Source organism: Sciurus vulgaris, assembly GCF_902686455.1.
Source record: "Sciurus vulgaris genome assembly, chromosome: 14".
Classification (NCBI taxonomy): domain Eukaryota; kingdom Metazoa; phylum Chordata; class Mammalia; order Rodentia; family Sciuridae; genus Sciurus; species Sciurus vulgaris.
Genome location: NC_136475.1, coordinates 78,118,379 through 78,142,286, shown reverse-complemented (window position 1 = coordinate 78,142,286; position 23,908 = coordinate 78,118,379). Strand labels below are relative to the sequence as shown.

General features: G+C 53.1%; 2 protein-coding genes across 2 annotated transcripts in view; one reads left to right on the top strand and one right to left on the bottom strand.

Annotated features, from left to right (window-relative positions):
* Positions 1-15,783, bottom strand: part of CIB4 (calcium and integrin binding family member 4) — a 120,412-nt gene extending 104,629 nt beyond the window's left edge. Inside the window, exon 1 of the mRNA XM_079111093.1 lies at positions 15,063-15,783. The gene's annotated coding sequence lies outside the window, so the exon portion shown is untranslated. The remainder of the gene's footprint in view (positions 1-15,062) is intronic.
* Positions 1-23,908, top strand: part of KCNK3 (potassium two pore domain channel subfamily K member 3) — a 36,185-nt gene extending 12,277 nt beyond the window's left edge. Inside the window, exon 2 of the mRNA XM_079111088.1 lies at positions 20,709-23,908. Within this exon, the coding sequence (XP_078967214.1) occupies positions 20,709-21,634 (926 nt within the window). The 3' untranslated portion in view covers positions 21,635-23,908. The remainder of the gene's footprint in view (positions 1-20,708) is intronic.

Sequence of the window (23,908 nt, the reverse complement as noted above, 5' to 3'; positions counted from 1 at the left end):
GAGGAATGGTGGCCCCAGCCCCACGGCAACTCCCAACAATGCCCCAAGTCCCCGACTCTCTCCACCCTCTCAGGCTCCTGCACAGTTGTTTTCTCTTTCACCTGATTATTTCAAGCATTTTCCATGTGTCAGGCATGGTCCTAGGCCCCAGGGACTCCACAAGGTAAAAACAGTAGCCCCTGTTCTCCTGGAGCTTATATTCCAGGGAATGTAGAAAGCCCATAAACAAAACCATGTTGTAACACATAAACAACAAAATGGCAATGGTAAGAAGCACCAGGGAGACAGGAAAGCCAGGGAATATGGTGGAAGGAGAGAAGAGATGGGCAATTAGAGGGCACTCACTAGAGTGATCTGGAAAAGCCACCTGCCCAAGAGGACTCTTGGCAATGCAAAGATGGGGAGGAGCCTCTGGGCAGGGGGACAGCAAATGCAAAAGTCCACAGGGAAGCCACAGTTGGGGAATTTGAGGAACAGGAACAGAAAGAACAGCTGGCTACAGCATGCCGAGTGAAGAGCTGGAGAGGAGGTGGTTGGATCCTCAGGGCCATGAAGGTCACGGCCAAGGGTGTGGATTTTATTCTAACTACAGTGGAAGTCACTTGACTTAATCTGTTCAAGGTGCTATAACTAAACACCATAAATCAAGTAACTTAGAATAACAGAAATGAATTTCCCACAGTTCTGGAGGCTAGGAAACTAAACAAAGGTACTGGCAGGTTCCAGTTTCTAATGAGGGCCCACCTCCCTGTTCAGAGATGGCACCGTCTAGCTGTGTCCTCAGCCCCCTGGAAGCTCCTATAAGGACTCTAATCTCACTCCTGAGGGAGGGCTCCACCCCTCAAAGGCTCACCTCCTGATACCATCACACTAGTGATTAGATTGCAACCTAGAAACTTGGGAGACCATAGCACCACCAGAAGGACTGTGATGTGATACAACTTAAATGTTCACAAGATCACTCTGAATGCTCAGGTAGACACAGTACGAGAAGGAGAACAGGGTGTCCCAGGCTGAGGTACCTAGCCCATAAGAGAGGACAATGGTAGTTTGGACCAAGTGGTAGCTGGGGAGGTGGAGAGCGTGGACAAATCGAGGCTGTTTTACAAGCAGAGTGGACAGGACCATGTGTTCAGGGAGAGAAGGGAGGGAGCAGACTGGGAGTCTGGGGAAGAGAAAAACCAAAGACAGTCCCAGATCTTTGACCTGAGCACCTGGGGGAAGGATAAGCATTTACTAGATGGAAAAGTGAAACCTGGAGAGTGACAATTTTGGCAAAGAGGATCAAAAGTCCTGTTTTAGATGTTCAGGTTGATTTTGAGAGGCTCTTGACGAACACATAAAGGCAATAGGATAGACAAGTCTACAGCTCAAGGGAGAAATCAGAGCTAAGATATAAACTGGGGGGTTAGCCCGGCAAGGTGGCACACCTATAATTCCAGGGACTCAGGAGATTAAGGCAGGAAGATCACAAGTTTGAGGCCGGCCTGGGCAATTTAGCACGATGTTGCCTCAAAATCACAAAGAAAAGGGTTGGGGATATAGCTCAGTGATAGAGCACCCCAGTAACAAAAAATAAATAAGTAGACTCAGGAATTAGAAAATTAGTAGTGAAAGTTATATGCTAGACCAAGTCCCTGGAGAGAGGGAGGGAATAAATGGCAGAAGAGCAGAGTGCCCAGCCCTTCCTCCAATAGTGAGAGGTCAAGCAAGGAAGGAGATAGGGAGGTACCTGGCAACATTGGTGTCCCAGGGGCCAGGAGGAGTGTTCCAAGAGCAGGAACAGTCCACTGTGCCAGCTGCAGCTGGGAGGTCAAATCAGATGAACATAGAGGAGCAGCCAGTAGATTTGGCAGGACACTGGTCAACAGAGACATTGGCCCTGAAAACTGTTGCATTCAACAGCTTGTTCCAGGTGCCAAGGAAGGAGGTGGCTGCACAGGGGTCTTCTATTTTTTTGGTTTTTGGTTTTTGGTTTTAAACTCAGGGGTGCTTAGCCACTGGGGCACATCCCCAGCCCCTTTTTGTATTTTATTTAGAGACAGAGTCTCACCGAGTTGCTTAGGGCCTTGCTGAGTTGCTGAGACCACCTTTGAACTTGAGATCCTCCTGCCTCAGCCTCCTGAGCCACTGGGATTACAGGAGCACGCCCCCATGGCTGGCTGTAGGTCTCTGTTCTTGGAACAGAGGGGCCAGGTTCCAGGAGAGGCCGACAAGAGAACCAACATCAGGCAGCTCCTCCTGTTTGCCAGCCTTTCCACATGTGCTTCACAAATCTCCTGCAGAGCCCCAGGAGGTAGTTATTATTACATCCATTATGCAAATGAAGCCCGAGGCCCAGCCAGGTTACGGGCTCAGGACACCCAGCAGGGAACCCAGCCTAGGTCTGTCTGACTCGAAGCCCTGATCTCGCTCCAGTAGCCCTCTCCCCTGCAATCCTGCCCGCCTGCATCTTCCCACGTCACCATCCTCCTTGTCCTTTGATCTCGCCTGTCAGCTCCCAGCAGTCCTGGCCTCTGCCTCCCTCCTCCGGGAAAGCTGTGTTTTCTCTTTGATCCCTCTGCCTGTCTTCAGCTGGGTCCCCACGTCCTTCCCTCCCTGCTGCCGCAGGATGTTACCGCACTCTCTGCGATAGGGGAGATGGGGGCTGCACGAGCTTCCAAGACCCTTGAGGGAACCTGCAGGCCAGGAGTGTGACCCAGCCTCCCTGACTGCTCTCTGGAAAAGAGTCTGGCCAAGCTTCAGTCCAACCCCAGCCCAGCACTGAGTGTCCAGGTATGACTCTGGAGGCAACTAGGAGTGGGCAGGCAGAAGGGCCATCTGTATTCATCTAGGTGGATCAAGGACCTCAAAGTCCTTCTCCAGAGAATGGTGGAGACGAGAAGTGGCAGGCAGGGGCATTGTGATTGGCAAAACCAACCAACTGGCATCCACCATACCACACACCCTTCAGAGGAGAAGGGAGGGATGCAGGACCTCAGGGTTCCTTTTGGAGCCAAGGCGAATTCAGTGGGAAATCATGGTGACACCCACCCAGAGACAATGTGGGGTCAAGAGAGAAAACCTGGTAGGAGTGAGGGGACCTGAGCTCTCTGCAGGCCTGATGCTGCCCTGTCGTGCCTGGGCACATCTTTTCTACCCTGGCTTCTGGGATGAGGAATGTCACCCTGGATGCCAAGAGATGCCTCTAGCTCTGACCCTTGTGGTTGCAAGACCGCATCTGCCACCAGCTGCCCTGGCAGGGCCTGGTACCCAACTCCCAGCTGGAAGAGAGGAGCAGAAGGGACTCAGCACCCAGACACCATGGAGGCCCGGCTGCACCCCCGCTGTCCTGACAGGGGGCTGCAGTAGTAATTAGTTCCTCACGCATCCCCAGGGTTATTTTTAAGCCTCATTCTTCCACGGTTTATTTTTAAAGTAACACTGGCACGTGGCTGGCCGGCTGCCCTTCCCAGGTGCCTGTGCCAATTAGGGCCAGGAATGGAGCAGGGCAAGATGGGCCCCTTCCCCCAGGGTCCCCTACTGAGGACCACAGTTAACCAGCCCCTCCCTGGATGGCTCGAAGAAGTTTCCTGCGACACAGAAACCAGGGCTCCTGCCTGCCTGGGGCAGCAGGTGGGCCCGCAGCAGAAGGCCCTGGGAAGTTCCTTTGTCAGGCGTCACATGACCTTGACTGAATCACCTTCCCATAGGAGCTCAGCCTCCTCGTTTCTCAGTGAGATGAGCAATAGTGACACTTGCCTCACTCTTTGTCAAAACACTCAAGAGTGAGCCACAAACGGAAACGGTACACACGCAATAGGGAACATAGAGATTAACTCCCACAGGCCAGGCTGCCTCCCACTCTCCCACTGGACCCCTCCCAAGCTCGTCTTTCTCCCTGGAGGAGTGACACCCAGTCTGGGAGAGCGCCTCTGCTCCCATTCATCCCTCCCTACCCGGCTGAACTCACACAGAGACAGTCGGGGACACCACAAGGGAGAGCCCAACTCTGCCATGTGCTTGCTGTGTGACCTTGAGCAAGTACTTGACCTCTCTGTGGCTCGGTTCCTACATCTTTAAATGGGGATAATAATAGTCCCTACTGAATAGGGTTGTTTGAGGATTAAACGAGGTACATATATCAGCTTGCTCAGAGCAGTGCCTGGCACGTAGTAAGCGCTGTGTAAATGTTAGCGAGTATTGTTTTGAATTGGGGAGGAGGACCGGTGACAGAGGCATTTAATCATTTGAATAAAGTCAAGTGCAGAGAAAGCCAGTCTGCCTGGATTCTACATTGCCGGTGGGGTTGGGAGGAGGAGGGGAGGCAGACAGTACTGTAAGCAGCAACTAAAGAAGGCTGGTCCCAGGGAGGCCGCCTGGGACCCGGGAGGCCGCTTGGGTCCCAGGAGGCCGCTTGGGTCCCTGGAGAGGTTGCTGAGCTTGAAGCTCTTGGCACCATAAAAAGCAAGCTCAGGACACCAATGCAAAAACGGGCAGCCTCTATAGGCCATGGGAGCCAGGAAGTCACTCTCCTATTTGACCCTGGCCAGGCCCACCTGTTGTCTGATGGTGGCCCGTGAGCAGCAGTCTGGATGGAGAGCTGGGAAGGCAGGTGGCCTGGCAGAGGTCATCGGGAAGGGAAGTGGAGGGGTGCCTGCCTGCCTCCCAGTCTCTGTATGAAGGGCAGCATCCCCAAGGATGCCAACAAGGAATGGGTGAAACTTTGGTCACTTCATTCTGCATAAAGAACATTTCCAACAGGGCATAGGGTTGAGTGAAGCGTGGTTCCAGGACAGTGATGGAATTTTAACCTCAGAGAAGAGTCTGTGTCCCCTTGGGCAGAAGGAGACACTCAGAGGGCAGAGAGACCCAGAGCCCTCAGGGTCTAGAACTTGCAGGAAGAGTGGGGATCCAGGGACCAGGGTCTGCGAGGGGCCGCTCTCCCTTGTCACAGTACATGCTTTTCTGCTTCCTGGGACTGTCTGCCCTGTAGCACAGCTGGTTCTTGCATTCTGCCTTGGATGGTGGACTGAGCTCTGCCAAGAGTCTATAGTGGGAGCGGGCAGGGTGTTGGAGTATGTGCGCATGTGTGTGTGTGTGTGTGTGTGTGTGTGTGTGTGTGTGTGTGTGTGTGTGTGTGTGTGTGTGTTTGAGAGAGAGAGAGAGAGAAAGAGAGAGAGAAAGAATGTGTGTATGCCCGTGTGTGTCGGAGGTGGGACCCCATGTCTGCAGGCTGGATCAGGGGAGAGAAGGTCCCAGCAGCTGCCTCCAGGCTGAAGTCCCTGTTGCCTGGAGTCCCTCTCCTCCTGGGCACCGTGCCAACCTTCACCATCTGAGCTCCTAAGCCCTGGGGAGGGTGCTGAGCCTAAGAAAATCCTCCCTTCACATCTCCTGGCATCTGCTCCCAAACTCCCTGCCAGGCCAGAGCTGTCTGGGCCACTAGCCATGACCAGGAAGGAGAGTGAGGAGCAGGTAATGGAGATGGGGCCACCATACCCCAAGGCCTCCCCACCTCACCTGAGCCATCCATCAAGACCAGCTTCACACATCTGCAGGGTTTCCACTGTGGGCACAGGGCAAGGTGGGTCAATGGGAGAGGGACCCACTTCATGTTCGACCCAGAGCTGGTCAGAGCAACAAGCACAGAAGGTGCCCTTCTCCAGCTAGGGAACAGGGAAAGGTGTGCCAGACAAGGCAGCCCCAGACCTGTCCACAGAGGGCAGAGGGGCAGGAGGGAACTCCTGGCAACAGCAACCCCAGGAGCAAGTGCTCAGAGGCGAAGCTGGCACCGGGACAGGGAGCTCTCAGAACAGTGTTGGAGGAGTCGGGAAGGAGCCAGGCAGGGGTGGGGTGGGTTGCAGATGGATAGCCCATGTGCTGGACCAGGCGACCTTCCCACAACTATTGTGAGGGACTAAGATTCTGGGCAATGAATGGCAGCTCAGAACTATGCTGAAAAACTGTACGGATGTACTAATAACAACCCCCACTTCCCAAGCCCCTCCACATACCAAATCTTGTATTAGGCACATGACATACCACATTTCTTACCCCAAGGTCACCCAACTACCTAATAAAAGGTGGGACCAGGGAGGTGGTGTGGGTGGCAGGAGAAGCAGCAGGCCTGGTAATCAGGAGACCCAGGACCAGCTCTGGAGCTGCATCTGTGGGTGAGATGTCAATCTTGCCAGTTTTCATGTCCCCAAGTGTTGAACGGATACCACCTCTGCCCAGTGGGCTGCAACAGGGCGCAACAGGAATGCCCATGTGGGTCTCCTAGAAGCCAACTAGGGTCCTTCTGCTACACAGCTGACCATGTGGGGCCTGCTGGGCTGCAGTTCATGGGGCTGGACCCCTCCATCTGGAGTGACTGGGACCTAGTGAGGGCACAGTGCCCCTTTGGACCAGAGCGAGTAAGGGGACTTATAAAAGGAAACAGCACCACTTGGCCAGTGTCAAGGGTCAGCAGCCAGAAGCGCAGGCCTCTCCTGCCCAGTCTCTCAGGCTGCACAACTCCTCTCTGTGCTCTGCTCCATCATTCTCTGGCTTTTCTTTCCCTGTAACTCCGACTTGCATGTGACTGTGACTCAGAGTGAGAGAACCTGAGTGGCTCAGCCCAGCCAGCAGCTTGGGTCCCCTTGGGTCAGGTGTCTCACGCTAGTCTAATCCACTGTGACCTGGGCCAGATGACAAGGTACAAGAGTGCCTTGACCACTGTGGCTTGGACAAGGAAGATGAGAGTATCTATGCCCACCCTTGATGTGTCGCCATAAGAAGGGCCATTCCAAAGAGGTAGGAAGGGTCAGGCAGCCCACACATGTGACCTCTAGACAGCCTCCTTGGAGCCCTGGCCCCTACCCCCAGCTTCCCTCTCTTCACCTGCTCTGTCTGACTCAGGGTCATACTGAAGCCTCCTGCTGGTCTCCAGAGAGATGCTCTGGGGGCTGCTCTCTGGACAGAAGGCACTGGTCATCCAACCTCTGGGTCCATCAGCTGGTAGAGTACAGGGACAAGGCTGAGGACAGAAGGTCTTTGGCCAAGACAGCATCCTTCATCCTAAAATGGAGGGTTCCAAGACCAGGTCCTGTCCTGGTTTTACGGTTTATGGTAGTCTCAGGGGGGTGGTACTTCACATACTCTATTTCCTACCCCAGCGTCACCCAGCTACCTAGTAAGAGATGGAACCAGGGAGGCAGTGTGGATGGTAGAAGCAGCAGGTCTGGTATCAGGAGACCCAGGCCTAGGTTTCCTACCCACGAGATGTGATATTCTTAATTATGAACGTAGAGGACGCCTCTGAAAGCACTTGACTTTGAAGGCCAAAAGACCTAAGTTAAATCCTAGATTCCTCCATTTTTACCTGATGACCTTGGACCAGGAGTATTTCACTTCTCTGAACCTGAGTTTCATCTTCAAAATGGAGCTAGTAATGCTGAGGATCACAGTGAGATCACAGTGAGAGGTAGAGATGATTGACACAGGGCACCTGTCCTGCTTGACACTGTGGCCTTTATTAGTAGACACACTAAGAGCAGAAGAGGCTCTTGCTCTGTTCCAGTGTGTGGACACACTCCCTCGATCTTCCCGTCCTTGTTACACCCATCATCTGCATTCCCACCCACAGCCCCAGACTCAGTTGGCACCCGGGGGCCAGAAGTGAGAACCCCCTGGCCTCGCTAGGGTCCAGCTGGCCTCAGACACTACACATGCACATTGAACTAAAAGGAGTATTGCTCATGGAGACTTTGATGTGCATGATATGCTGGCCAGTGTCACCAAGAGAGGCCAAGTGTGCGGCAGAGATGAATGCTGCGTGGGCAGATGGCAGAAGGGACCCAGAGTAAGGGGAAGGCTTCCTAAGGGGAGGCAAAGGCGTAGGGAGGCACACACAGCAGCCAGCACAGGAGAGCTGGTGAGGGTTCCAATGTGAAAGGGAGGTTTTGGCAATAATTCTGTAAATCAAAACTGTTCCAAAATTAAGTGTATTTTGTAAAAACAGTAAATGGCAAAACAAACCCAACCAAACAAGGAAGGAAGGGGGAAAGAGAGTATGGCCTCAGACATTGACCTTGATCCAATTTGTAGTTACATCCAGGGCCAAGTGGCTTTGACACACCAACCAGGTGTTCACACTGATCCTGAATGATGTCCAGGGCTTTCTTGGGAGGCCTCTGGGAGCAGAGTGTGCCAGGCTCCCAGCCACAGAGGCTGGCAGGTTGTGCACCTGTTTTCGCTGAGCTGGTTTCCAGTCCCATCTTCACCCAGTGCCACCCACCTCCAGCTCCCACGTAGATTCAGTGCAACCTGGGGCAAATCTCCACTTTGGGGCTTCTCCCACCTGCCTGCTGGTTGGTCTCTGTTCTCAAAAGGCAAGACCCAGCTATCCAGTCTCTGCATCCTCTCTCAGCCCTTAGCCTAGTGCCGGGCACAAAGTGGTAGGTGCTTAAGAAATATTGGCTCAGTCTATTAATTAAGAAAAGCTAAGAGGGAACGAAGCCATGTTTGTCTCACTGACTTTCCAGCAGGCACACTTGAGGCCAGCCATGTGTTCCAGCCTCCTGGGGTCCCTGCTCTCTGCTCAGCCTCCCCAGGTACCACAGCCCTCTCTGCCAGAGCTGGTAGTCTTCTTCTAGGGCCAGCCATGGATTCTCTGACAGCCTGTGATCGCCTCAGCCTGCCACCTCCTGCCATCTGGCTTAGACAGAGAAAGGGTCCCAGTGCACTCTCAGGCCCGGCCACTGGTAGGGAGGGGCTGGAGGGGAAGTGGAAAGCACCTGTCTCCTCCGCTCCCCCACCCCATGTCTCCTCCACTCCCCGACCCCAGTCTCCTCCACTCCCCGACCCCATGACTCCTCCGCTCCCCCACCCCATGTCTCCTCCACTCCCCAACCCCATGTCTCCTCCGCTCCCCAACCCCATGTCTCCACTTTGCCAGCACAGTCTTAAGAGCAGCAATTCCCAAAGATGCTACTCAGATGAGCCATGGGACCCCGAGCCCTCAGTTGAGAGGCCCAGCAGGCCACTGAGATGAGAGAGAACAGGATTGGCCTAGGAAGGCCTGGCTCTGCCATGTACCTGTGTGGCCTAGTCCAGGTTATTCAGTCCCTCAACTCAGTCCCTTTCACTGGAAACCCAGGACACCTGCCTTCCAGAATTCAGCATCTCTTCTGCTGACATTGGTAGGGCTGTCCCTATTGTCAGGCCTGAACAAGGACCCTGACTCAGCCATTCACCAGCTGTGTGGCCTTGAGTGAGTTATGAAAGATAACTGTGCCTCAGTTTTCTCATCTGTAAAGTGGAGATAATGCCTATGTCATAAAATTTCCATGAAGATGAAGTCATATGTGTAAAGCATGACAAATGTTGAGGCAGTGACATTTATTGAAAAGTGCTTGATAAACATGAGCTTCACTACTATTATTACCATTACCACCTCCGCTGCCACTGCTACTGAGTGCCAGGTATTGAGGAACTGGGAAGTAGAAGCCAGCCCCACCCTTGGAAGGCTCAGAGGCCAGAGAGACCAACATGAGACCAAACTCAGAAGCATCAGCCGCTAAGAAGCAAAAGGAAGCAGAAACTCAAGTCCCCAGGAGGCAGGGTCCAGGACCAGAAGGAGGGGCTTGGCAGGCAATAAGGAAAACCTAAGCACAGACAAGATTGCCCAAATGCCCTGGCCAACCTTGGCGCTGGGCGCCTCAGGCAGTGTGGGGAGGTTGTCTTGAGATGGGGAGGGGGCCGATTTTGAAGTTTAAACTCCAACTGCTCCTCTGCTTCAGCTGGGGAAAGGTTACTCCTCAGAACTATGTTGATTGAACTAGCCCAAGGTCCTCACTGACTCCATGGCATCTGATTGATGCCAACCAGAACTGTGGTCTGATGTGCACCCAAAAGCCCAGGGCATTGCCTGAGCATCTAACAGTCCCAGGGCCCTTGTCTGACTTCTCCCACTGACTCTACTTCTCTTTCCACTGTTGGTAGGAGACAGATTGCAGCACTTGTGAAGGCCCAGAATCCTAGTATGCTGATGGGCCCCAAGGACATCTCCTCCAACCTCTCAAGACCAGGAGAGGGGGCAGGGTCTTGCCTGTGATCACACAGTGGCACAGCTGGAACCCGATCCCAGGTCTTATGACTTCCATCCCAGTGCTGAGTCCTAGAGTAGCCAAGGACAGCGGAAAGAGGACTGTCTTTGGATTTCAAGTTAACTTCTAGTATTTGTGGCCTGAGATAAAACATTGTCTCTCTGAGACTCAATTTTCCACATCCATAAAACAGAATAACAATAATACTTCTTAGGAATTCTGTGCAAACTTAAACAGTGGCATGTGTAGAATTTGCTTTGTAAGTGATGGAGCCTGGCATAGAGGAAATCCAAGGAACTATTCCTACTCTAGAACTTAAAGCACAGTACATATGAAGGACTCAAAAATGTCTGTGAAATGAATGGATGAATGTTTGAAGGGTGATAAATAATGCACAAAGGGGACAGGGAGCACTGATTTATTTAGGTGGGTGAAATCAGGGAGGGCTTCACAGAGGAGTCACTTTTGAGATGGGTTTTGATGGAGGAGTTAGGAGTGTTTCAGGCAGGAAAAAGAGCATAAGTGTCCAGAATGTGGAAATGGGTCCTCCCAAGAGCTATTGGTACCAATCAAACAGACAGGTCTGGGCTCTTGACCCTCCTCAAAACTCACCCCTCTCCTAGGTCTGTGCATGGGACATGGGGTAGGAGGAGCTAGCAATTTATTAAATACTAAATTTAACTTTTCAGAGAGACCTTAGGGAACTTCTAATCTAATATCCCATCAATAGATAAGAGAACTTGACCAACTAGGGTCCAGAGGCTGAATCTGGCCCACTGCCTATTTTGTTAATAAAGTTTTATTGGAACAAGGCCATGTCCATTTGTTTACACAGCATCTATGGCTGCTTCCCTGATTGAGTGGCAGAGTTGAGTAGTTGTGAGAGACTATCATACAACCCGGGAAACCTAAAACATTTACTATCAGGCCCTTTATTTAAAATAGTTTGCTGACCTCTATTCTCCAACAAGACAGTGGCAGACTAGGATGGGCACCAGGCATCCTGACTCCTAGTTGGGGGTCTTCAACTCCTATGCACCCTCACTTCTCTGTGCCCACCCCTCCCCCATAGCACTGCCTAAAGGGTAAGATTTCAGGCATCTGGACTCTGGGTTCATACCTGGGCTGTCTACTGTGGTTCCCAGGACCCTTCCAGGCTTCCAGGTGGAAGAAGTTCATTCCCTTTGGAAAACTGATGAGGGCATGCAAACATGAGAGCATAAATGTGTGACCTGGGCCAGCCAGATACTGGAGTTTGATGCAGACTTCAAAGAAGTGGGGGATGGGGAAGACTGGCACAGTCCACCATCTGCAGAAAGGGTCAAGTCCACTTTATATTGGGCTGTAGAATTCCTTCTCAATGTCAGGCTGTCCCTGGCAGATTCATTTAATTAAAACTGCACTCCATCCAATCTGTTGAATGTTCTGAACTCAAAGATAACCTGTCCAACAGGTCATAAGGACTCACAGGACACAGGTCTGGGCCATGACACCTTGTACCATGGAGGCTCTAGGACAGATCCCACAAGCCCCAGGTCACTGTCCTTCCCAGGATCCCCCACACTGCCCTGCAGTGTGTTGTTGCTTACTGCTCCCTGGGTCCCACCTCCGTTCATCCCCCTGTCTCCATCCCATTCAAACCTCAGGTCACCTTGGATGCCCACCTCTCCCTAATTCAATAAATCAGCAGAGATTTATTAAGCACCGGCTCTAAACCAAGCACACTTTGATGTGTGGAGGACATAGTAGTGAACAAAAGAGACAAAAAACTCTGCCTGCATAGAACTAGGAGTTTCTCCCACAAGTGGAAGGGCATACCAAACACTGTTTTGTTTTTTGTTTTTTGTTTTTTTGGAGGGTGGTTTTGTTTGTTTTTGTGAGTTGGTGTTTTGTTTTGTTGATGTTAGGGATCAAACCCAGGGACAATTTACTACTGAGCTACAATCCTAGTCATTTTTTTTTTTTTTCAAAACAGAGTTTCACTAATTTCCTGAGGCTGGCCTTGGACTTGTGATCCTCCTGCCTCAGCCTCCCAAGTCACTGGGATGACAGGCCTGTACCCCCATGACCTGCAGGTGTCCCACATACTGTGTGTTGCTCTCTCCCCTCTCTTCCCTTCCTCTTTCGTCTCCCCACCTTTCCTTACCCCTCCACTCTCCCCTCCTAAACGCGTGAACTCTGCTTCCATCTAGCTCACGCCTGAGCCCTTGACAACTGGCCATGCCAAGACCCCCTAATGAATTCTCTACCCTCATTTCCCACTGTCACCCCTGCCCCCTCCCCACCCAGGGGTGCCAGGAAATTCATCTCAGCATCTCTTTGAGTACATACTTCTCCTGCTCAGGCGCTGTCAATGACTGCCCACTGCCTTCCAGGTACGATTTCTACCCCAAACCCACCCTTCAAAGCACCTCAAATCTTAGCTCTTGTCCACCTCAATGACCTTCACTTTTCAACTGAACTTCTTGTTCCGAAAATAGCAGGAAGATTTTTGTTGTTATTAGGTTTATAATATTAATCATTTTCTATTTATAAAAGTAATAAAACTTTTGCAAAACATAGAACATATAAAAAGAAAATTAAAATTAATCATGAGTCCATTATTCAGGATAAACTCCATGAGCTTTTAGGGTATTTCCTCCCAGCTCCTTCTGCTGTGGGAATGCATGGGTACCTACATTTTTAATATTCATACAGTTAGCATGGAATCCCACCCTACAGAAAGTGTTGTGTCTACCACACAAGTGTTGTGATATGTGATTTTCTGTGTAATTAAGAGACTCCTCAGGAACAGAACTTTAATGGCTGTACGATATTCTGCCCCATAAATATACCTTAATATGTTTAACCAAACCCTATTGGTGAACAGTTGGACTGTTTACAATTTTTCACAATGAAAATGCTGCTATAAACATCCCTGTTCATAAATCTTTGTTCGGATCTCTGGTTATTTTCCTAGCAGAGATTCCTAGAAGTGGCACCACAGGGTCCCCTGCTAGATGCATCTGTAAGGCTCTCGCTGCGCATCAGGAAGCTGCCTTTCTGAGAGCCTGTGGGTCCCCACACCCCGACGTGTGAAAACCCCCTCTGTGTGCTCTGCCCCAACACGCCATGCCTCCCCTCACAGCACCCTCCCTGTCGTCCTGCATCTCCCAGCAGCACCTCAGAGCTCAGGGGAATTGCCCCCTCCTCCACGAAGCCCTCCCGACACCTCAGCTGAAGTTCTTCACCTCCAGTCGTCCTTCTGTCCATCTCAAGTCCCTCTAACCAACTTTGCCAAGCATTTGAATGATACAGGCAGGACTAACCTCAGCTTTGGATGGGACTGTGAAGTTTTCTAAGTGCTTCCACTCAAAGGGTTCATGTGATTTACTCCCAGGTGGAAAGTGTTTTGAGGTCACCTTGGTTTGATCATCTGGTCTACTTCTCCTGGCCATATCACTGACCCTGAGTCTAGCCTGACCTCAAGCTAGACTTGAGTGAATGGACATTTTGAATCCAGCCTTCACTATTCCTTGGTCTAGAACAGACAGTAGGAGGCTCCCCTTTGTCAAAGAGGACAGAGGTCCTGCAATCCAGTTCTTGCTCAGTCACCAATTCGCTGTGACCTGTGGCTGGTCCCTGTTCTTCTCTAAGTCTTGGTTTACCTATCTACAAAATGGGCAAGTTGAACTGCACGGTCTCCATACTCCAGCACTGATCACTCCTGAGGCCCCTGCCACAGGCACCCAGAGCAGCTCTGGGGTGCCTCTGAGGTCCCTGCACAAAGCCGGCCTCTGGGACAGGCCCAAGGGAGCTGGCCCAGGAGGCAGGCCTGGCTCTAGGCCAGTCTGTGTCTGCAAACACTGACCTTGGCTGCCGCAGGGATTTTCCATGACACCAGCACCCTCCCTCTCAGCCTCCCTCACTCCACATGGGCCCAGGGAGGGTGGGGACTGGGGGCTTTGGGACTGTCCTACACCAGAGGCCTTCGCAATCAGTAAGGGGGCACCTGCAGATGGGAGATAGCTAAGGAGAGAGAACGAAGTCAGGGAGGAAGGAAGGGGCAGGGACAGGCCAGCTGGTTCTGAGTGGGGGAGAGTCAAGAGAGGAGATGGGAAGACAGGCCTTGGGAAGGGGCAGGGTGGAGCAAGGGGATGGGTGCTGGGCTTCAGAGCTGTCCTTCCTGGGAGCTCTGGCCTGGAGGGCGACAAACTCCAGACCCAGTTCTGCATGCTGGTCCCCACCCCCACCCCAGTCCATGAGGCCTGGTGGCTTCCCAGGCCTAATTCTGGGTTTGGCCAGGCCAGAGGAAGTGGGGGTTCCTTCTGGGGCTGTAAAGCTGAAGGGGACAGAGTACCACAGCAAGAGCAGGAGCTATGAGTCACCAAAGGACCTCCTGCTGATGACCACCTCCCCTCCCTCTCTGGGTGTCTGCAGGGAGGTCTCACTCTTTGCCATTCCAGTCTGCAAAGTCCTCCAAAACCTTGACCTTTGGAGTTGAACAGCATTTTCTGAGCAACTGCCCACTACAGGTCCTGTGTGGGACACTGAAGGGACTTGCCCATCCTCCAGAGAATCCTGCAGGAACCCTTTGTAGGCATGAGTGCACGACAAGAGGGGCAGGAGAGAGGCAGGGAAGGGGCCCCTCCAGCACTGGGAGGAAGGTTCCAGTAGGTTCCTGAGCCAGAGCTTCCAGGAGGGAGGGAGAGCACCTGTGCTTCCCCACCCCTGTCCCCAGACCAGAAGCCCGTCCCTCTGCCTCAGAGGAGGCCTGAGCACCTGTACCAGCTGCCTTCCACCTCACCCCCTTTAACACACACCAGTCAGGCTACCGAGGAGACCCAGTCCCACCTCCTGCCTTTACACTGCTGCCATGTCCAGATTAAAAGCAGCTCTGCTCTGTGCTTCTGTCCCTGAGGAGGCAGAGTCCTCGAAGGCCCTTCCTAGGTAGCACAACTCAGGCCCAAATGCCCTCTGCCCCACGGCTGACTAGCCCAACCCTCTACGGGGTACCTTGTCCTGCAGCCAGCCCACACAGCTGCCTCTCCCTGGAGACCGTGCTTCTCGCTGACAGACCCACAGGGCCCAGACATCAACCCAAGGCGAGGCCCTTCCCCCATTTCCAGCATCGGTCCAGAATTCAAAGACTTTGGGTGTCTCAGGCCACAGGTCACCTCATCCATCTTCCCTCAGGACAAACATTAGCCCAGCCAGGGCCGTATTTACATTAGATAACTAGGTCTGCAGGGAGACAGGATATGGCCGGGCACTGCCAAGCACTGTTTCTAATCCACCCAGAGACGAAGATCAGAGAATCTCAAAGTCAGAAACTGGGAAAAAGGACCCGATAGGCTCTCGATGTGCAGGAAGAGTTTCCCAAAGTGTACTCCAAAGAATGCTTGGTCAGCAATATGCACTGTGAGAAAAATTCTCCATAATCAAATAAGTGGGAAACGTAGCTGGTTCCCCCAGCTTTGACTGGCCTTGCACATTAACACAGGGCTGGCGCTGACAAAGCCTACTCTTAAATCAAATGACAATAAATCCTCTTTAATTCAGCATTTCTCCAATTTAATTTAGCCAAGCAACCCTTTTCTCAACCAACAGTTATTAACATCCCATGGAACTGATATTCCAGGGAATTATCCTTGGGAAAGACTAATGGGTCGTTGGTACTGAAGGAACTTTAAAGACCATTTAAACATTGTTACTAATAATTAATATTTATTGATCCTGATAACTCATCAAATCCCCCCAAGCAACTCTGTGAGGTACATTTATCATTATGGTCATTTTACAGGTGGGGAAACTGAGGCACAGAGAAGTAAGCTACTTGGCCAAGATTTAAAGCTATTTGACTCCAAAGCCTGGGCTTTTATCTATTCCACCAAACTATGGAGATTCCTTACCTGTTTTCAGTATTTCAAACATACAACAATTAGTTAAGCCAGAGAATCATTATTGTTATCACATGTTCTGATAAGCAGATGTGTTCTTAATTAAATAATTTTGATGGATAAATAAATTAATTATGGCTTTAATAATCATGCATTCAGTGCCTGCTGTATGTAGTATCAACACTGTACTTCATAAATGCAATTTTTCAAAGTTTTGGCTCTACAAATGGCTAGGGGAACAGAGAAAATAATGCAAGTCACTGCTAGCAGTGAGAGAAAGTGGGAACCTCCTCTTTTGCCATCTGCCCATGACACTGAGATGGGTGGAACTGAGGTCCAGAGAGGGGAAGACACTGGCCAAAACACAAAGCTAGTCAGGGGCAGGTGAGACCCGCAGTCCTGCCTCCCAGCCCCATGTGTCCTCCATCCAAGGCTGTGGGCAGCCACCTGGGCTTGTGACCAGCTAGGCCAGAGGTAGGAGGTCAGGCAGGCAGGCTAGCAGGCATCTGAGGCCAGTGGGAAGCAGGTAGCTCAGCCCAAGTCAGCCAAGGCCATTGCCAAGGGCTCAGAGTGACTAGTTGTGTTCTGACTAGGAAACAGGCCATGGAGAAAGAAAGAACAGCAAGAGGAGGGTCAGATGCACCCCTTCAGGCCCTGCACAACCCCAGAAGAGTGACGCCGGTGTCTGAGCTCCTTGGTGATACCAGGAGGAAAAGAAAAGAACAGAAGCCTGGAGTTCCTGCCCTATCTTAGTTTCTTGCTACCGTCAAATATTTATACTAATAATGAATACTTATACCCAGACATATAATTAATTTTTCTGTTCAGCCAACTGGCTTCCTCAGGTGATTTCTATTCCTCCAGCCAGGTTCCAGAGCCATCTCTTAGCTAAGTTGCTCCCAAGTCAGAGTTGCTGGCCCTGGTTGAATACACTGACTTTGGTTACCCATGAGCCAGAAACCAAGGAACAAAACATTGGTTTTGGAATTAAGTATCTTGGGATATAGTCCTGGCTGTACCATTTACGAGCTGTGTGAGCTTAGGTAAGTAGCTTTCCCTATCTGGTTCTCCATTTCCTCATCTGTATAATGTAAGGACTGAACCAAATTATCACTCAGAGCCTATCTGGCTCTGAGAATCTTTAAACCTATGGTGGGTTCACGGAAGGGAGACAGAATGGAGGAGAGGGAGACAGCCCTTGTGAGGGGACTCAGAGAGGCAGCAGCGAGTGTCTCCTGACTGCCCAGTCCAGCAGGTACTGTGAGAGAGGGTGCCCCAGAGAGACAGCAGAGCCCCTCAGCCAGGGATGGGCAAGGAGGAGAGGGACAACACCTTTTGCCCTCTCCCTCGCAAGGCCAAGCCTGACATGGCCAGGGACCAGGCCCACGGCCGGCTGACCGGCAACAGACAGGGCTTGCCAAACTCCCAGTTACTTCCCAGAAGTCCAGGGCCCCCTGGGAGTGGCTCCACCCTGGCTGGCAGTCCTCCAAGCTGGGCACCCACGTCAGCAGGTCCTCCCAGCTCCCCTGCCCTTTTCCCCAGTGACAGTGGGACAGCGAAGGGGTGGGGCACACTCCCCCGGACCCCATGTTGGAGAGCCTTGTCTCCCCGGCCGTCGCTCTCCCCTCCCCACTTTTGTCAAGTCAGCACCCGAGGCCGAGGCACCAAAGGCGACGCTCCTCTGGCCCCCTTCCAGGTCACCCTTGCTGGGGTACCACACTGACTTCAGTGCCCAGGAATGAATGCTGAGTCAGGGCCTGGCCTTCTGCCTTCCTGACCCCTGCTGTAACGTGGAGCCAGTCATGATGCTGGCCTGGTAGGAAGTTCTTGAGGACTAAGTTAAAAATGTACCTGAAGACTAAGAGCTCCCGGTGAATAAGCTCTGGCCTGTAGTGGGAAGTGATGCCCTGGGGACATGGGACCCAAGGGTCAGGGCCACCCTGGACACACAGTGGCTGTGGTGGGGCAGGAGCTCTGCCCTGGTAAAAGCCTTGGTCAGGCCTGAATGAGCCACTTGCTCTGAGAGTCACTGCATTCAACAGCAGGAGAGCAGAGAAGGAGACTGTCCCCACTAAAGCGGCCCCATGAGCACTAGTGCTGGGCAGGAGAGGTGGAGACAAGCAGGGGACAGGCACTGTGAGCAAAGTGGTGGGCACATCACTCTAGGGGTAGAGGAAAAGCAGAGTGGGGGAGAGCCCACCGTGGGCGGCGAGGCCACCAGGCAGGCAGGCACTGGGTTTTCCTAAAGGGTGATGGATCTGGAGAAGTCACAGCCTATGAGCAATCACCCACCAAGAAGATGGGGATATAGGTGGTGGTAGATAGGGGGGTCCCACACCCTGACCCGGCAGAGAGCCCTACTCCCTGGACTAGCTCTTGGGTGCTTTTCCATGAGTCCTATCACACTGGTTCTATTGCACACTCTACAGTTCCAAAGCACTTTCACACCCAGTTCCGAAGAACTTTCATGCCTAGTATCTTCCCTCCCAAGTGTAGCGCTGGCAGGCAGCCAAGGCAGGGATTAATAGCTTTAGTCAACCCCTGCCTAGTATAGACAAGGCAAATAAGCCCAGAGAGGGAAAGGGATTTGTCCAAGGTCACACAGCTAGGGCCAGGTCCACACTCCCCACTCCCTGTGGAGTCTTGTCACAAGTGCTGAACCCTCCCCCTACCCTGTGCAATGCTGGCCTTGGGGACAGGGAAGGACAGGATAAGAAGCTGCTCTGGCTCGGGACCTGCACAGCTGTCGAGGTGAGTTGTGGTCTGGCTGCTGCAGCCAAGCTGGCGGGCACAATCTGTTCTCACCCTTCTGGGCCAGGGATGAGCCAGGCACCGCGGCTCAACAGCTCAGTTGTCCAGGCCTCTGACAAAGGGGACACAGCCACTGGCTGGATGCCACAGTGGGGGTTGGGGAGTCCATCCTAAGGGCAGCCCCACAGGCTCACATGGCCTGAGCAGCTGTTCCCAGACCTCATTGAGCTTTAAGATTCAAATGGCCCTAGACTGGCAGAGATGTCAGCTTAACTGGAACTCAGCTGCCCCCGGACCTGGTGCTGTCTTAGAAATATGAGAGTAATCTGGCACTTCATTCATTATTAATCAGTGAGCCATTATTGAGCACTCAATATGTACCAGGCTTTCATACATTATTTCACTTATTCCTCCCAAAAGCAGGTGGCTTATTAGCCCCATTTTACAGATATGGAAACTAAGGTTGAGAGGTTTCTTTCACCCTTTCCCTCTCTCTCTCTCTCTCTCTCTCTCTCTCTCTCTCTCTCTCTCTCTCTCTCTCTCTCAGACACACACACACACACACACACACACACACCACAGCCATGACAGATCAGATACCAAAGTGCACAGTACCCTGCCTTGCAATTTAGTCATCAAATGTATCCCCATGGGGTAATGTGGCTGACAACCACATTGTCATTGGAAGTGGAAGTTAGAGGGGAACATGACGAGGTCTGCCAGCGACCCCACTCCCAAGCTAGTGTTTAGATGTCTGTCATCCAGAGCCCTAGAATTCAAAGCTGAACATTGTCCGTGCCAGTCAAATAAAGCAGAGATCACTTTCAGCTGGGAAGAATCTAGGAGGACTGCATGGAAGAAGAGATATTTGGTTAAAATTTCTTAAGGCTTAGAAAAAAAGGCAAAATTGGAAAGGCTGCCAGCATTATTTTATTAGCATAATTATATTAATAAAAGAAATAACTCCATAGCCTGGTGAAAGAAAGAGGGTCAGACCAGTGAACCTCATTTTACAAATAAAGAAACATGATCAGAAAGGGAGAGTAATTTGCCGAAGGTCACACCCACTAGTGATAGGGCCTGAACTTGCACCCAGGGCTTCTGAGTTTCCATCCAAGATCATTTTACCTCCAGGTAATCAGGCAGAATACTCAACTTAAGACCATTTGATGGTGCCTCTGCCTGGCTCCTGACTCAGTGGTAACTCAGGGTTGGGGCAGTTAACAGAGCTTGTCTGGTTAGTGATAGAAACACAGCTGGAAGGACACTCAGGGCTCCTGCTTTGCCAAGGGTAATGTCACATCCCCATGAGGACATACCCTACTTTGGGGCCAAGCCCAGGGAAGACTCCAGAGCCCCAGTCCCAGATTGGGGGCTGGCGAAGACCGTGGAATACTCACTCACCTGCCTGGGAGGACCCAGGCAGCTGGTCTCCTTTCTCTTTCTCTGCCACTGCTGGGTCAGCAGCCCCCGTGGCCTACCACCCCCAGCCATTGACAGCAAGGAAATCATCAAGGACCAGTCCCTGCCTCAGTTTCCCTCCCTCCACAGTGAATCACAGGATGTCAGAACCCTTTCAGTTCAAACACATCCCCTCATAGTCAAGGAGTCAGGGAGCATGTCCAGGGCTACACACTAAACTTGAACCCAGTTTTCAACCAACTGTTCTATCCACACTCCCCCAAAGTTTCCAGCGGCACTAGGAGCCAGCTCCTTCTCTAGTTATATAAAATGATCTGGGTTATGAAGCCAAGCAGATTCGAGTTCAGATCCAGGTTGCTCTGCTCCCAAACTGCTGAGCCCTTCCAGCTCCTTCCTCCTTCCCTGCCTCCTGAAATTGTCACAAGAGTACATGCAAAGGCACAAACAAGGGACTGGTGACACAGAATCGCCCACGTGGGTTGACAGGCCCAGGATCTGCAGGGTGTGGGGAGGGCAGGCGAGGAGGAGGGTCTCTGGGAAGGCAGCCTCACAGCCGGTGCTCTCTCTCGTCTTCCCCGGCTCTCCCCAGGCTATGGCCACGCAGCACCCAGCACGGATGGCGGCAAGGTGTTCTGCATGTTCTATGCGCTGCTGGGCATCCCGCTCACACTCGTCATGTTCCAGAGCCTGGGCGAGCGCATCAACACCTTCGTGAGGTACCTGCTGCACCGTGCCAAGAAGGGGCTGGGCATGCGGCGCGCCGATGTGTCCTTGGCCAACATGGTGCTCATCGGCTTCTTCTCGTGCATCAGCACGCTGTGCATCGGCGCCGCCGCCTTCTCCTACTACGAGCACTGGACCTTCTTCCAGGCCTACTACTACTGCTTCATCACGCTCACCACCATCGGCTTCGGCGACTACGTGGCTCTGCAGAAGGACCAGGCGCTGCAAACGCAGCCGCAGTACGTGGCCTTCAGCTTCGTCTACATCCTCACGGGCCTCACGGTCATCGGCGCCTTCCTCAACCTGGTGGTGCTGCGCTTCATGACCATGAACGCCGAGGACGAGAAGCGCGACGCCGAGCACCGCGCACTGCTCACGCACAGCGGGCAGACGGGCGGCGGCCTGGGCGGCCTCAGCTGCCTGGGCGGCACAGGCGACAGCGCGCACACCACGGACACCGCCTCGTCCACGGCGGCCCCCGGCGGCAGTGGCTTCCGCAACGTCTACGCCGAGGTGCTGCACTTCCAGTCCATGTGCTCGTGCCTCTGGTACAAGAGCCGCGAGAAGCTGCAGTACTCCATCCCCATGATCATCCCGCGGGACCTCTCCACGTCCGACACGTGCGTGGAGCAGAGCCACTCGTCGCCGGGAGGGGGCGGCCGCTACAGCGACACCCCCTCGCACCGCTGCCTCTGCAGCGGGACGCAGCGCTCTGCCATCAGCTCGGTGTCCACAGGCCTTCACAGCCTGTCCACCTTCCGCGGCCTCATGAAGCGCAGGAGCTCCGTGTGAACCCCCGCAGGGCCTGGACCACCTGCGAGCGGGGCGGGGGCTCCTGACCCGAGGAGCAACGGGGGGTCAGCCAGGAGCACCCCCACCGGCCGCCTTCGGTCCTTGGGATGCCCCCAGTCTCCCGCCACCACTGTCCCCCACCCCATCTCCGACTGTGCCTGCTCGCACCAGCTGGCAGGAGACCGGGCTCAGAGGACTCCTGGAGCCCCCATCCAAGCCCTGCAAATTCCAAGAAATGTGAAACTTGGGGGGTCATAGAGGGAAGGCAGAAGCTGGGACGGAGCCTCCCATCCCTTTGGAAATCTAAGAAGCTCCCCAGTCCTCAGAGGCCCTGCTGGTACCCAGACCCCCACCTCCCCAGGGGACTTAGTGTTCCAAGTTGGTTTGCATCTCTCTATTTATACCTCTCTCCTGCCAGGTCTCCCACCTTCCCTTGGCTCCAAAAGCCAGGGTGTCTTTGTCCAGGTCACCCCCCTCTCAGTCCCACCCCTCACCCCCTCATCCCCAGCTGTCTCCCAGCCTCCCACTACCTCTGTGTTGTTTTGCATGGCTTCACCGATATGGAGAAAATGGAAACCTCAGCAGTCCCTAAAGCTAGTCCCCAGAGGGCAGGACAGAAAGAAAGGTAAGGCAAGTGGCAGGAGGGGGAGAGGGAAGCAGGGGAGGAACAGGCCCTAGGGCTTTGGGCTGCAGGGCAGTGGCACTGGTAGATGAGACCTAAGGACCTCCAGTGCATTCTCTGGGGGAAGGGGAGGACTCCAGCCTTCCATACACTGCCCTTGAAGTCTAGAACAGAACACCAACTTACCACCCCTGGCTGCTACTGCTATTCGTTACCAGCTCTTACATTTGTGGAGTGGGTTTTTAGCTTCCCCAAACCCTGTCTCGTCTATTCATTCATTTGGGTCTCACGACACTCCAAATAGTTCAGCAGGGCCAAAGTTCTTATCCCTATTTCATAGATGAGGACACAGGTGAAGTGTCTTGCCCAAGGTAACATGGAGAGCAAAAGGCAAAGGGGAACAAGAACCCTCCCGCCTATTCCGAGCCTGAGTGCTGCTCCTTCCAGCTTAGAAGCAAGGCTCCCGCCCCACACATGCAGCATCTGTGGGTGGCTGAGGCTTAAAACTGAACCACAAGCCCCGCTCAGGGCCCCTGCTCACACACAGCTCCTGTCCTAGGGCAGGGACTCCAAAGGGGCCCTTGTCTCTGGGCCACCTGCTTACTAGCAGGGAAGTCCCTAGGACCAAGGTAAGCAGTTCTAGGTCAGGAACTGTGTCTCTAGGTATTTGGAAATTGGGCAGAGTGACAAAGACAGCCGGTAGGGACATGGTCCCTAGCCCCGCAGCAGCCATTATAGGTACCTGTGTTCCAAGTAGCTACAGATAAGTTACGACCACAGTCATGAAAGCCCCTTCCTGCAGGAGGCTTTTACCTCTGTGCCCTCTGCCTGCCCCACCTGCAACTCAGGCTCAGGTGGAAAGCGGCAGGTGGGGCACACCCTCTGCTCTCCCCACAGCTAGAGCTGGGAGAGTGACTGGAACAGCATCAAGGTGGAGATGAGGGACCTCTCCTCCCACAGCTTGGCCTTCCCGTGCTGTTCCAGGGTCAGCTCCCCAATTCTGCTGAGCAAGGTCAGCCCTGGCATTCAGCGAAGCTACAGGGAGGGCCCCAAAAGAACAGCCTAAGGCCCCACCTCAGTGATGTCCCCTAGGCCCTGGGAACCCCAAGAGGGAAGAAGTGTGACCTGTCTGCAAGTCCCATTTCAGTGCAGAAGACCTGGTCCTGGTGTCAACTGGGGTGGGACCCAGGGCCTAGAAGGGTGCCCTCTGTTTTTATGTTGGGGGTGGGGGACAGTGCTAGTTGCCTCTGTCCTGTGTATGACCCTGCCCTCGAGGGGTCAAGTCCCGTCAGACCCGAGGGAACCATAACCAAAGTTGCAGAGAGATGGTGGGGAAAGAGGCAGAATGCCCTGGGGCGGAGCACGGCAGGCTGCTGGCCTCCAGCTGGGTCTTTCCTAGGGAACTGGGAGGCCACCGTCACTTCCCCATCTCACCCACACACCCTGCAGGCAGCCTTTCTGCTTCCCCAATGCCTTATGCCTGGGCACACTGCCACAGAATATGCAATATGTGTGGGTGACAAGTCCCCACACCCACACCCCACCCGGGCAGCCCCTGAACTCCCCAGGCTGTGGCTGCCAGGCCTCCCCTCGGCTCCCCTGCCTATCTGTCTTCACACTGAGAATGGCGCCTAATAAATGCTGTCCATGGA